Below are 15,181 nucleotides of genomic sequence, written 5' to 3' on the forward strand. Positions count from 1 at the left end.
TTGACAAAACTGAGGAAAAAAAATCACAGCATATTTACCAAAGTTAGCAGAAGGCTGGAAAACCCATCTTAAGAAACTCAATCAAATAAAAARCAAGCCAATGGTGAAATAAACCAGTTACAAAAGAACCCCTTCAATACAGACATGCAGACAAATKAACTTTATAATTAAAGGTTTACTGGGAAAACTCTGACTGAACAGCACACAAAGATTAATTCAGAAAACCKGTGGCAGTTACTTTCTTAGCGTTTTTCCTGACCACTCCCTGTCCTGTGCTGTAACAGATAACACACAGATACTGATCAGCAATTTCTTTTATTTCTGACATTCTCCAGAATGCCAAGTTCAGCCACCTCTCRAACCTTTGTGGGATTTAGACAGCACAGCCCATCACTGAGTCAGGTATCAGGTAATTTTCTTTTCTCTTTTCTTCATTTCTACTCATTCCTTCTTCCTAAGGAGGACCCCGAGGGACCCCTGGACCTGGGAGATGCACAAACATAATTTTCTCCTATCAGCACACATTTGAAACAAAGAAATATTTGTATTCCACACAGTAACAAGATTATTTAAGAGGGTAAAAATCTGTAGCCTCCCATTGGCATCAGAATGGAAAATGATATAAAATTATAATGAATCACAGCATGGCTTGGGAAGAGGCACGATGGGCCAAATTCTTAAGCTGTTAGTTTATACATATAATGTTCTCAGGCACGAAACCCAGCTTTGGTCCAGCTCACTGGGATGGGCTTGATTGTGTTTAACAGCTTTAGAATTAACATTGCATTTTCATGGCACTTATTAGGGAAAGCAACAGATACAAATAAACCTATTTTCTACAGTTTAACTTAGCTTTAAAAATCAGAAAAGAAAAAAACTATCCATATATTTTGTAATTTATTACAGTAGCAGGGAAAATTGGATAGCCAAAGAGTCATATTAAAATTAAATTTGATGTGTTTATGCATCAAGTCTTAGCAAAGCACAATCAGCAAAATACTGTGAGGAAAAATCATGTTTTCAAAATAGCCAGGAACTGTAACTGATTGTTAAGATAAATTATAGATCTGTAAGTCAATTTAAGCCACACAATCAAAACGAGGTGCTTCTCTTTAATATTTACACCTCCCTSCACAATTCAAGAGTTAATTAAAAATACTTGGGACATTAAAAGGACATGTTCTTGAGATTGGGTGCTAATCCTGGGGAACAGAGATTCAACTCCTTCATTTAATGCAGGCTACCAGTGATTCACCAGACACCTTAAAAGATCCCTGGTTTAGGGCAAGGTCACTGAATAAACTGGGAAACAGCTTTGGAACCTGGCTTGGAGAAGATGCTTTTCTTCCTCTCTTTCATGGCAACATTCATTATAAGGAAAGATGCCTGAAAAATTCCCAACAGGTCCTAATTCTTTTTTGCAGTCCCTTCATTCACATCACCTTATTGGTCATGTTACGGTCCAGACTCTCATGGACATTTGATGTGAATAATGAAATTATGGCCTCTGAAAAGCAGCTGTTAAGAGGAGGAAAAGGATCAAAAGGCCACTGCTACGCAAAATTMGATCTCTCAATAATGATCTGAGTAGGGGAAAGCCATCCAGAAGTGTATTTCTATGGAATATGTTGTATTTTATTTTCCAGACACACACTGAGKGGAAGGCTATCCATCTATCATCCACAGTGCGCAGTCTTTTTCCCATCCCTCACTTCCTGAAAGATTTTTGGGATTTTCTTTGGGGGTGGGCTGCTTTGCTGTTGTTGTGAGGTTTTTTTGGCAGTTATTTTGTTTGGTAGCATGGAGTTTTGGGGGTTTGTTGGAGTTTTTTTGGCAATGTGTTTTTGATTTTTTTTCCATGTTTATTTGGTTTTGGTTGATTTTTTGGGGGTAGGGGAAAGGTTTGATTTTTAGCATTTTTTTTGAGAGGCAAGGTAACAGGTATTTTCTTATTCAGCTCTTCTCATCTGCTTTGCTTTGGTTTTCAGGATGTCCTTGACTGGTCCTGAACCACAAATCCTGCTTTCTGCAATACTTCAAAGAGAGCGGTCATGGCTCTAAGGCTTGGCTGGAAATCTCTTTATCCCAATATTAAATCTCTGCACTCCACCCTCCCCTGTCCTTTCAACAGCAAATGAAACTGAGCTTTAACATGGAAGGGAGCTCAGAACAATATCCACTGCTGGTGCTTTAAGGGCAGCAGCAGGACAGCATCTCGGCATGTGTGGAACGAGCACTCTTCACTTTGTGTATCCTTAAGGGTCACGATGAAAAATATTTCAAGTGGTTTCAAAGTGATTCATTCCATTTGCATTCTGTCTGGTCAACTCCACTTGCAGAAAAAAAAGTGGAAGAAAAAAGGACAATGATTTGAAAGTTGGGTAAATGAACAGCCTCAAGTTTGCCCCTCACAAAGGCATCCCTCAGACTGTAGAAGGAACAGCCCAAAACTCAGGTGTTCATTTCTGGTTTCTCTATACCACTCCTCAATGCAGCTTTCTTACCACTGCTCTGGTTATGCTGCTCCCTCCATCTGTTACACTGCTGTTTCTACCTGTTCCCACCTCTGGCAGCACCTCAAACACTTTATAAGAARGATCAAATTCATTCCTACAGGCTGATTAAGAATTACAATCTTCATTAATCAAGGAAAATAATCATTGCACTTAAAATAAAATGTGATCTGACAACATGTAGACATTTGAGCACTGTAGGCACGTTTGTATTCAGCATCTGGGTACCATGTGCTTTAAGTTTTGTTTCATTTTGGAAATAAGGTTGACTGGAAAACTTGAAGGAAAACATGATTAGTAACAAATTATGAAAATAGTTCACCTTGTCTTACAAATAAATACACACATTTAAAAAAAATTAGTGTCCAGCTTTCCTCTTTCTCCTGCAGTACAGCTCCAAGAACTTGGAAAACACAAGGGGAAATCCCACCTAGATAAAACCACTGGAGAATCCTCTAGAAAAATTAAACATAGTTGCTTGGAAAAAAACCTATCTTTTAACTGCAACTGCCCCAGAAAAATTGTCAAGAAAATCTAAAAGTAGTATATGGGATAAAAGTACAATGAAGCATCAAAAAAAGTTCGTCCAAGATATTTTATGTTTCTGTAGAACATCAGCTCCATCTGCTGGGAAAAATCAGTTTGTGGAATGGCAGCAGCAGTGTGTATGTTTGGCAGCCCAAGTCTTTGTGCTGAGTTAAGGGCTCTGGATTTAAAGTAAACAGTTGTATATCAAATCTTGACTATGACACAGTTGCATCAAGCGAGGGCTTCACAAAAATGCTTTCTGGTGGCAATATTTCATGGTCTATACATCACTGTAAGCACGTGACTTCAAAAGGTTACCAGAGTGATGCATGTCACTTGTAAAAATAGCTTTAAACATTAAGAAAGTGTCAGTTGTTTTTGTTGTCAGCTATTAATTTTAATTAAAAACAAATTATGATTAAAAACATAGCAACTAAAACCAAATCCATATAATTAAAAAAAACCATAAATATGGCGTCACAAGCTACATGCCTTCTAAAAAACTCTCTCCTACCCCCAAAATAACTTTACATTTCTTCAATATTTATTTTGATATAAGAAAATACTTTCCAAGCTGTTTTAATTGCTTAAAAATTTTCAATTAGCATTTCCTAAACACAAGCTACAGATGTGTGCTTAATAACAAAATCCAGTATATCTAGGCTTTTCTTCAAAGAATACAGATGCACAACCTAAGTCAGTCTTCAAATCASTATTCAATTAATTGGGGATTGTTGCAAACATAAAAGCCTTTTTATTGCTCTCTGAATTCTGTTCCAAGATTTTTCAAGTCCTTATGAAAGTCATCTTTATTTTCTTTGGAAGCTCTCTGATAAACTCGTGATTATGTAAGATCACATGCAATACTTGACATCTAAGCTCCAAAATCCCARATTTGAAGAAAATAGTGCAATTCTGGCTGCAACCATTGGGACTTCTGTCTTCAAGGAGGTTTGCTTAGGGAACAYGTGTGGAAAGTCAGAGCAGATACCTACACAGCCCAGTGACAGCACAAATATACACAGAGCATTTTTGGTTCTGCCCACACTTCTGAGAGCAGTTATTTGCAATCCTTTTTGGATCTGCTTTCAGAGCCAGCTATTTCCATTGTGAAATCATAGAGTTAAACCCACTCAAAGCCTCCAGGGAGCAGTGAGGGCCCAGGCTAACCTGGGGTTCCACCAGCGAGACACAGACACTCAGCACCTGTAATCTTGAGAAGTCCAATAAAAAAAACACTAAAACAGAAGCCAAACTTTTCCACAGCAGCAGATCTTTGTGACAGATCTGTGCACAATGCCAACTTTGCTCAGGGCATTGGAATTTTATAAAGACAAACTACAACAAGGTGCACACGTTTTCTTTCCACTGGTAGAATGCTTTAAAAAGGGTCAAACTTAGCCTAAAACACTCGAAAACAACTGGGCAATAATGAGTCTAACTGCAGCAGAATGAATCTCTTTGACATGAAACACTAAAAATCGACTAAACAAACCTTCAAAGGCAGCTGTACTGTTTTGGCATAGTGAAAACAACAGCAAAGAACGTGTTTCAATACMTCAGTAAGATTACTGATCAACCTAAAGATGGCTTTTTCAAGGGAAACCTGAGCCTTAAAGGCTGAGCTACATGAATAATTTCATGTTTCCTTTCTTCATTTTATTTTATTATGCTAATAACACAAATTTTTCAATATTGATTTCCATGTTTTCTGCCCATTTCCAAGGAACTTGTTTAAAAGAACAATGAAAAGCTTACAAAAAAACGTTATGGGAAATGCAATAGGTCCCTTGTTGCCCAAGTASATATRACCAATAAGAAATTGCAAAAATCTSATTTTCTCAGCCATAGGTGGGGATAGCTGAAACAAATTCTTGTTACCTCAGTTTGTACTAACGAAGTCCTAAACAAGTTCAAAGAACAAGAATTACCCACTGAAGAACATTAAATTTAAAAAAATTTATGAATAATTGCATATTCTGTACGACAACTAAATACTGAACACAGCAGAACACCTGACATAGTAAGGAGGAACCTGGAAGAGATCAGTAAGAAGCAAACTTATAATGTAAGAAAGAACCAAAGAGATTAGTAAAAGCAACTGCTTCTAGAGCCAGTGAATTCATGTAGAAAACTTACACAGTGTCTTAGTTGGGAAAAGAAGTTAAGAGTTTATTCCATTTATATTTCATTAAAAATTCTTACCTTTAATTTTCTAACAGCATCTCTTACAACTTCAGTGCCTTTGGGCTGCTCCACTTCTGTACTGCCCAGAAACTGAAAAGATTGTAATTTGTGAGCAGTAAGTTATGCATTTAAAGGACTCATCAACTCAAGTAATCTTATTTTCCAATTATTTCCAAACAGCATTTTGGAAAGGCAATCGTTTCTGTAGTTGATAAATAGAAAACTTTCACACAGCTATTTCTAACCAAGAAAATAACAAGAATTACACTCTAAACAAATATTAGCATTATCAAAATTGACTTTAAAAAGCATCCTATAAAGATCAGTAAATTAGAGGTTAAAGAACCTTTTTCCACAGGGAAATTACCACTTTGGTAATAACTCTTTTTAGAAAATAATAAAAGCATGCATAAAAAATACCAGTAGAAGATACTTCACATGCATCAACATAAGCCACTCATTCAGACTATGCCACACAAGATAAATTTAAAGAACTGATTATCCTCTCAGAGCTGCTCGGTATAGTAATTTAACAGATTTACAAGAACTAGGCTCCAGCTTATATAAAACAAAGAGTCATATTCAGGTAATTTCTATTAGAGCTCGTATTTTTACCAAGCAAGGTTTTGATGAAAACCAAACACATGTCTTTTCATATATAAAGCATAATACAGYACAGGGACCTTATAATTTCTTAATTTGTACACTGAAATGCTTTTTTGTATTCTGCACAGTTGTGTTTGCCTTCTACTGTACTCTTATAAAAGGCATTAAAATCCTGCCTGAAACCCATTTATGTCATACATTAATTCATTTTCAACTGCCTTTCACACTCAAGTACAGTTAAGTCACACCATGTACATGTACATGCTAAAATAAGGCTAGAAAATAAAACAACCTCCCCTTTCTATAAAGTATAGTTTTCTGTGTAATGACACCATRACACACAGAGGTGTGTACAATTTTTAAGTCCTACTTGTTTCAAAAGGAACTTAAATTTGTAAAGACACAGGTAATGTCAACAGAATAACTGAAGTTTTTATTTCTATCCAAACCTTCTGAACATGTTTACTCTAGTCAATGTGCTCAAGATACTCTTGCACCAATAATGAAGACTCATYAGACATTTGCTACTGACTCTGAAATATGACGTGCCACCTTGAATAGAACGGTGTGTAAATCAAAACACCCCACACATCTGCTGTCAATATTCCCGAATATTACAATTCTCCAGCCAGGAACTGAGGGTTTGGGATAAYAAAGCACAAGCCTCTGCTATTGATCTGATGTCGTTCTTGCAACGTCTCTGATGACTGATAATGCCTGGAAAAGTAATAGCTGCACAAAATGCATGTAAAGGAGGAAGAATGATTCTTGGACATTATGGATACAGCACGTGGCAGAGTCAGCAAGGGAAAGGTGAGTGAATGTATGTGAGCAAAAAAACCCCAAAGCAGTGGGTAAAATCCAATGAGAGCCTAAGAGGAAGGCTGAAACACCAATATTAGCAGAWATCTGCTCACAAATGTGTTTATATCCACCACACCTGGCAGAACACAGGAATTGCTGCTGGTTTGTGAGCAGTCCAGGTAAGGGAGACACAGAGCAGGGATCCTGCATGAACACAGCAAACAGCAGCTGTGGGTGTGGACAAAACCCCRTGAGCAGAGCCCAGTGAGTGCTGCCCATGGAGAAGTGGGCAGCTGAGGCAGAGGCTTCATCCCTGCCTGTTTCCTCATGTCTGTGCTGTTTTCCAGCTGGCAGGACAGGTATCAGTGTGAGCAGGCTGCTTCTCCATGGGGTTTAGGGCCACGCACACACAGAGGTGTCCCAGGTTTCACTGCCTCGCCTGCAGCTGCTTCTGCACAAGGACACAGGGCTGACCTACATTTTGTATTTACTTCCATCCAGATAACCCAACTCTGAGATAGCTAAGAAAGCAATGGAATCATTTCCCCATAACTCCTCTCCCAGCTGTCTCCTCTGCTTCCCAGTCCAGTGGTATCTTTGCTGTATTCAGTAAATCCCAGCAGCAGACCAATCTTTCCACAAACAGTACCTTCCACAAACACAGTTTTCCCAGGGGCTTGGACCTCATGCTAATTCACATTACTGACTYAGAAAATGTAAGCATCAAATTAAGCTTCTGCCACAGCTGGGGAATCTGKTAAATGTCACTGAATTTTAAAGCTCATAGTAATGTTCCCCACACCAGAAATTATGATCATGAAGGAGAGGGAGAAGTAGACTTCTAAATAGAAAGATAAACTGCAGAAAGCAGCTTAAAAGACTGACAAAACCTGGAGAAAAACTCATTGTGTTTGCTCAATAAGTTATGAAAGAAATAAACAACCAAGACTCAGAGAATACAGAAACCCCATGAGCCTTATATCAGCATTTACGGAACATAAACCACCAGAATTCAGTAAATCATTCACTGTCTTCCAGATGAGTGTGGGTATTGACATTAAGCATCACCACTGATATTTCTATGGCTCTCAGCACTTTTGAACTGGATGTGGAATTCAAGCTTGTGCATAATAAACTATTAAGCATGGGAAAATATAGYAAAACTTGTTTAATCCAGATACACAAAGAAGATTTGCATGAATCTGTATAAATTTGTATAAATTAAATGCTAGCACCAAGCAAAAATTACAAGGCTATRCTATGGATTGCACCATTTGAATTTATTTCTATCTCTTTAAATTGCAATTGGTTTTATTTATTTTTTTTTTAATTCAGCTATGTTCAAATTGCTTACATATTTCACACATGCACATTACATTCTCCATCTCTCTTCTTTATTTCTTGGTCAGAGTAATAAAAGGAAAGCCRGCAATTAAGGGCAGATATTCTGAATATTCATATTAACTGGACTGTTTTATTTGGGGAAAGATATAGACAGAATTTCAGACCCAGACAGGTTATTTTCCAACTGTAASAAACAAATAACTACGCAATGCAGGTTTAACAAACAGCTCTTGATTTACCTGGAGGCATTTTACTGCTTGCTTTTTCACCTGCTCTGTACCTTTTCCATGTCACCTATCATCATTTTCTGTTTGATATTARGTACAAATTACTGTGGTATTGCTGATGATAGTTAAGCTAAGCAAACAGATGGATTTGCAGAGCTGTGGGTTCAGCTGCCAAGGTCACTGTGATGTTTGTAGGATCCCCTGCACGGCGGACACGCCGCCACTGGGATTTCTAAAGGAAATGTCCAACAATTCACCACCCTCACAAAATGGGAAGGTGGCCACTGCATTATGAGCTTTTCAGTAGATTTTTCTCACCAAACCTCACACAAACACAGAGAACAAATATTTGTATATCAGCAATTTGGTCCAGCTGTGGCACRAATAATACAAGTATTCATCACAGAAGAGTTTCTGCAACAAAAACTTCAAAGCACAGTGGATAAATATGAAACTTCCCTTTTCATGCTCAGGCTCCTTTAGGGAGAAATGCCAACCCATAGTTTTAGATGGGTACTTGGCAAGTCAGAGTTTGTTTTCAGGTTCTCTTCTGCAGCCCAGCTCATGCAGCATGACAAGCAAATGAAACCTAACAGGCTCCTGAGAGTCAAGCTAATACAATTCCTACACTTAACTGCAGAAGAGTGAAACAGAAAATAAGAGTTTCCCCTTAGGCCATTCACTATTTAATCCTAAATGCAAACTAATAAATGCATTAAATGTTTAAGTGTTCTTTACATAAGTAATGTGTTCAAATACATAATACAGCTGGAAAATGTTTACATATGACTGCTACATCAATTTACTGTCTGCAACGAGCAAAAAGATTATTCTTCAGGTTGGTGTACTCCATGCATAATAAGCCAATTCAAACAGACATGATACATAATTCAGGCATGCCACTAGACTCAAATATTTATKTGTTGTTTAGTATTAAGAATAGGTTCTTCATGAACATACTAAATTTTCTTGGCTATTTTAAGAAGTTGGAAGATGACATTTTATATTTTGTATAACAAAAAGCAAGCTAAAGCAATTTTCTCTACCACACATTCTTCACTGCAGTCAGCCATTCTTCCAAATGCATTCCCTACAAAACTGATGAAAGGCTATTTTCCTAAWACATTACTAATTCTCATTTCACTTGCAACTGTCTGTAATCAAAAATAACTTTTATGAAGCCAACAGATCTTATCAGTCAGAACCATTTAAGTGCTCCTTTAAAGTACAGGGATGTCTGCCATTAAGAAAGTGAGCTGTTGGACAGCCATATACAAGGCAAACACCTCAGATCAAACTGTTTATAATCTGCTATTAGCAGACAACCACATGGGTTCATTCCACATGCAAAGATTTGCAAGATAATGCAGCTGCAGTGAAATAACAGACACTGTTTAATATGTTTTAACATATTAAAATCAACTGAAGTTTTATCACTGACAGCAACTGAGAGAAAAATTAGTCCTGTGATGACCAGGAGGGCTGTGGTACACAAGTTTTCAGACAGACAGGAATATATTTTTCAGAATGTAGGTGAAAATTAACATAAGGCATGTTTTGGTCCAATTCCACTGTGAAATTATTAAAACTGCTTTTGGAGTTGTACTGTGGCTGGAGAAACTCTTAAAATATGAGGTAAATAATCTTTTACTCTGYTGGCTCAATGAAAAGTCAATTAAAACATAAGACAACTTGAGGCATCCAGAATCCTTTGCAGTTCTGACAAGTCTGCTGCTGTTCTGAAGTGCCCAACAGGTATTTGTAGGGTATATAACAGGTATTTGTAGGGCCAGGTGAACTGGTAAGGCTAGCAGCTCACTTTTCTCCCTTGACATTAGTAGGAAACTCTCCTGGCAGTTATTCTTCCCCCAGCTTAGATTTTGACTCTCAATGTTTTACTGGCTTTACATGAAAACATATCCAGGTGCTTTTCTTCAAAGYTTAGGGGGGAAAACAAAACCAAATTCTACCCATGCTTAGGAAAGGTTAGTTTTTACCAGACTAAAAAATAATAAAACTTAACTCTTGACTAGGAAATAGTTTTAGGTGTGCTTCTGAATATTTAATGTAGACTTTCCCTCCTCCAGCAGAGAGCAGTGTAGGATATTTCAATAATAAAACAACATCTGTTTTCCTTTGCCATCACATTTCAATTTAGAAAAACCTCAGTCATTCGCAGTGCCACTTTTCTGGTTTTACTCTGAAATTCCTGAACATTAAAGGTTCTCTTTTACGCAGACTTAAAGGCAATTATATGAAAACAGTACTTACCAAACTCATACAAAAAAGAAAGGGGAAAAAAAAAAAAGCAAAAATACTGGATACCTGCTGCCAGCATTTGACAAATTAGCTCCTTCTATCTCCTCCATTCCACAGGGATGCTGATTTACTGATGAAAGGAAGACAAATRTGTCCACATTGTGATAGCAAGTGTATAAAACAAGAATGAAAGAGAAGTGGGACCAATTTTGAACAAATGTCTAAGCTGTTTCCCACTCCATAAGCCAGGCAGARTTTTTGTTTGGCCTTGCACACGTGAGCCTTCTCCAGCACTTAAACAGAAGAAGGACAACACGGACCATAAAACCAACACCACATTGTTTTTTGGGTTCCTTCTCTTTCCCCACCTCACAGCCCAAGTCCTCACCTGCAGCATCTTCCTTGATTCCTTACAATAAATGCTTTTGCCAGAGTACACAAATGGTTGGATGTTTCCCCTTTGGGRAGAACTTTTCTTTTTACGCCTTAAAAACAACCACGAGGCCTGACTGCCACCCAAATGAGAACAGAAATCCAACTCATCCCATGGGAGTATGAGGCAGAAAAGTGGCACAGACATCAGCACATTCCCTGAATATCCCYTGCTTGTCTGACATCTAATGTTCTTCTCAAATGGTGGCCCTGACACAGGGAAAAAAATCTAGGCATTTTTAAAGGAGTGTTCAAGTACTATTGGCAAAAAAAAAAGATGAATACACAATTAAAAACATTAAAAAAAAGGAAGGGTCACCTAATGGAGATAATACCCTCCATCAATAGAAAATATTTACAGAAATTAAGATATTAAGTAAGAAAAATCTATTTAATAAATTATTGAAATGTTTGGGGAGAAGAAAGCATTAGAGAAAAGGATCATAAAATAATTAGGTTCAAAAAGCCACACTAGTTTAATTTGTACTTTCTTCTTTTCTCTACAAGTACAGTAATTAAAAGCTCTCCACCATCAAATGTACAAGCACTCATTTGAGTGTCTCAGTCTGGATCTATTAATAAATAATAAAGAACATTATTTAATAASTAAAGCTCAACAGATCTTTGAACAGATGAGAGACAACAGCAATTTCCCTGGAGCAGCACACCTCACCTGTATGGGGTTCCTGCTCTGTCTGGAAACAGGAATAACCAGGAATATTCGGGCAAAGATACCTGAAAAACTGAAGACRTGTGGCATCCCTAATCCTGCCTACATCTCCCTTCTAACCCATGCTCAGATATGGTAAAATGAGAAATTATACAGCTGCTGACTGGAAGAAACCTGACGTGTGGTCCAAGTCAGCTGAATCCAGTTTGGTGTAACCCCAAAGGCAAAAGAATAAAGAATAGAATAATTACACCAGGCCACATTCTTTATCAAGTCCCACTGCAGCCAGAAGTGGCACAGAAATAGAAAAATACAATAGGAATATACATTTATGGTATTAAAACCAGCTTCTTTGAAAGCAGAATGTCAGAAGACTTTAGGACATGCTCGATAAATGATCAAAACTTAAATCTTCTCCAGAGAGATCAGTGTGGTCACATGCCAAGGGAKCTATCAATGAGGATAAAATCAAAAATCAAACTGGATTGCAACACGGCTATCAAAGCTGAGCTCAGCATTAACCCACCTAATTCTAAAGATGAAATAATGCTAATACAGCCAGGAACAACACCAGGGAGATAAGAGCAGGCTGGAATACAGAAAAGGAGTCAAAAAGGTAACACATGTATCTTGTCAAGACTGTCCCTCCAGGAAACACTAATTATAAAARAGAAAAAATTCTCAGGGACATTCCAGCTTGCAGCAAAAGAGGCCAGCAAGCTCAAGTCGCTTTTAGAAAAGTCGTTAAAAACTTTGATGTATGGRAAAAGGGCTTAAAAAAGACCATTTTGCCGGTGTCCAGATGGCACTGATGTCAATACCAGTAGTATATCACACTGAAGGACTGTTTTCCTTTTAATCCAGGTGCACTTCCCACAGCTGATAAATAAAATCAAGGATAACATTTGGCATGTAATAAACAAGGGCAGGAGAAAATGGCAGCGAGAGCAAATTAATCCCTGGAAAACATAATTTCTCACCATCCATTCCCTGGCTGTTACACAGGTCCTTTTGATAGCATTTTTTTCCAAGTGTGTTGCTGTGTTCTTTAGCTTTAGCCTAAAGAATCCTGTGCTCAGAGGCTGGACAAAATGAAGGAGTAAATTAAAGAATGACACATTTCTGAAATTTATCCACTGTGCCTAACTTTGGAAATACTCTATGTTTCCAGTTTTRGCTTTAAGACATATGAACAGATTTATTTTTTTCTTTTTGATAGGAGAAACTGTCAGATCCTTTCATGGCTCCAGGAGATGTCTGAGTAACCCAAAGGCACCACCTTCTTTTGGTCAGTCTTAAAATGCAGCACATCTTTAGTTCYGCAAGAATTTTAATAGCTGAACCAATATTCAGTGAAGGCATGCTCAAGAGCTATCCTATATTAAAACAGGGAAAACAGACCTAATTATCAAACTCAACACTGCCTTTAGAAAGGATATTCAAATATGAAAACCTCTGATACTCACTGAAGGCATATCACACTGCTTGAATGCCTCAATCTAGAACATTTCTATTCCTAACTTGATTGTTTCCAGTAAAAAATAGTATTTAATTTGCCTTCATTGAAGAAAGCCACCTAAAAATAATGAACATTCACTATTTAACACATCAAATTTTCAGCTTCAGAAGTAAATAACAACAAGGTGGACAGACTTTTCAGCTTCACAAGTCCATAATAATCCACAGCAGTTGGATTTAACTCAGGCATCACTTCTCCATGAAAAATCATAAAGTCACATTAGCCCCTCAAATGTCCTAAACCACTACTTTTCACTAAGTCCTAGACATTTTCAAATAACCGCATATAACAAATTTGACATCATTTGCTTTCTTTCTTTTTGTTTTCATAAGCCAGATGCCAACGCAGTGACTTAACTCACCTTAAACATAAGACAAAATTGCAACAAGTCCTATTTCTTYGTAAAGGTGTGAAATGCAGTGTTAGAAGCTTCAGAACACAGAGCCCACTTTGCTTTCCCTGCCCCTTCCCCTCTGCAGATGCCAGTCAGCAACACTGGCCATTCAGCAGGAACTTCCCTGCACTGCATTGACTTGTTCCTACTTGTGTAAACCCACTACTCTACCCAAAACGAGGTTAAAYTCATTTTCTTCAGCACTCCCATACAGAATGGAGAGATTTCCAGATCCTCTCAAAAACCACACACCTCTCCAGTAAAACACTACARTTAAAGGAATGGCAAGATCAAGGTCCCAAGTGCTGGTTTTCTCACCACTACATGAACACCCAGCATAAATCATCCAAAGCTGCTGTCCCAGTTTCTGACCATTTTGCCCTGCTGAATCAATGCTCTGATTTTCATAACCCCACTCTTCCTTTAAATGCAGCACCGACTGGTCAGCTCTGTATCAGTATTCTGCATCTCACTTTGTTAATAAAATATAGSAAGCTAAAGCTTGAACTGTGTTCTCAAGCTCCATCTGTCCTGCTGTTTTTGTTTTTTTTCTTGTTACATCTATTAGGGCTATCAAACAAAACCTCTCCAAGAAGACTGAAAACTGAACTGAGACAATAAAAAGCCCTTATGAGGAACCAACATATAATGTCAAACATTTGCCATCTTAATTCAGAAAACTGGCAAAACCATTCTGCTTTACTAATTAGGTGAAGCTTTCTGAACCTGGGAGCATTTTGATGCATTCAGAACTTCTGGGGTGCACCAGAAGAAACTGTGATGGATTTATATACACACATGTATAGTGTATATTTATTAATATATACAAAAGAAAACATATTGAAGCTACTCTTTTGCCCTGGCAAACACTAGCAATATCTTGTAAAAGCASAGCTGAAATTCCACAGACATTTCACATTTTGTGGTTAAAGTTTATTTTGATCTGATTTCTACCTCCCTTGTCTCTAACATAATACTGAACTTGTACTATCACACTTTTGCCATGGCAACATGGCAATGCAATGCAATGACATTATAAACACAGAAACAGGAATTCCCTGTGGGACAAAAAAACAGAAGTCACAGTTAGGAACAAAATCMTCATTCCAACACAAATAGCCTCAGTAATAGGAACAAATAACTATTGTCCATGACTCTCAGTTTATTAAAGACCTTTTCCAGTTCAATGTGAAATAAGAAATTGCCTATTTTAAGGACGTTGAACTGCTTGTGAATCAGGACTTTTAATACTGCGAGGCTTACTGCACCATAATTASAATAAATGACTTCTGATTTAATTCTTGATTCAGAGAATCGATGTRCTGTCAAACAGAGGACAAGCAGCACACCAGAAAAGAGCTGTTCTGAAGAAAGAGCYGTGAGTGTGTGAAGCTTGGAAATTTAACACAATTTTGGCAGCCTTTTCAAGGAACCCAAATTTTTTACATAGTCTCAGTTGTTTTTGTTTTTTTTTTTAAGCAATCGTTAGCAGAGAAGTTAATTTGTTCCTCAAATTCTAGGATTATCATTATGCTGTGTGTAGCAAATAATTTATATATACATTCTGTGGGCAGGATAACAGACACCCCAGGATAGATGCAGGTGCTGACGAGTGTTAAAGGACAGGAATATGAAGTGTGAAACACCTTTGTTGTTTTTTTTTCCTTATTTTTTATTTGGTTGGTTGTTTTTTTCCTA

At 37.5% G+C, this 15,181-nt stretch overlaps 1 protein-coding gene across 5 annotated transcripts in view; it reads right to left on the bottom strand.

Annotated features, from left to right (window-relative positions):
- The window catches only part of GULP1 (GULP PTB domain containing engulfment adaptor 1), a 143,901-nt gene that overhangs the window by 35,011 nt on the left and 93,709 nt on the right, over positions 1–15,181 (bottom strand). For all 5 annotated transcript variants that reach the window (XM_057382715.1, XM_057382712.1, XM_057382711.1 and 2 more), the window contains one exon: positions 5,247–5,318. In XM_057382715.1, the coding sequence (XP_057238698.1) occupies positions 5,247–5,318 (72 nt within the window). The remainder of the gene's footprint in view (positions 1–5,246; positions 5,319–15,181) is intronic.

Source organism: Malurus melanocephalus, unplaced genomic scaffold, assembly GCF_030028575.1.
Source record: "Malurus melanocephalus ecotype Western Australia unplaced genomic scaffold, MMel_1.1 scaffold_581, whole genome shotgun sequence".
Classification (NCBI taxonomy): Eukaryota; Metazoa; Chordata; class Aves; order Passeriformes; family Maluridae; genus Malurus; species Malurus melanocephalus.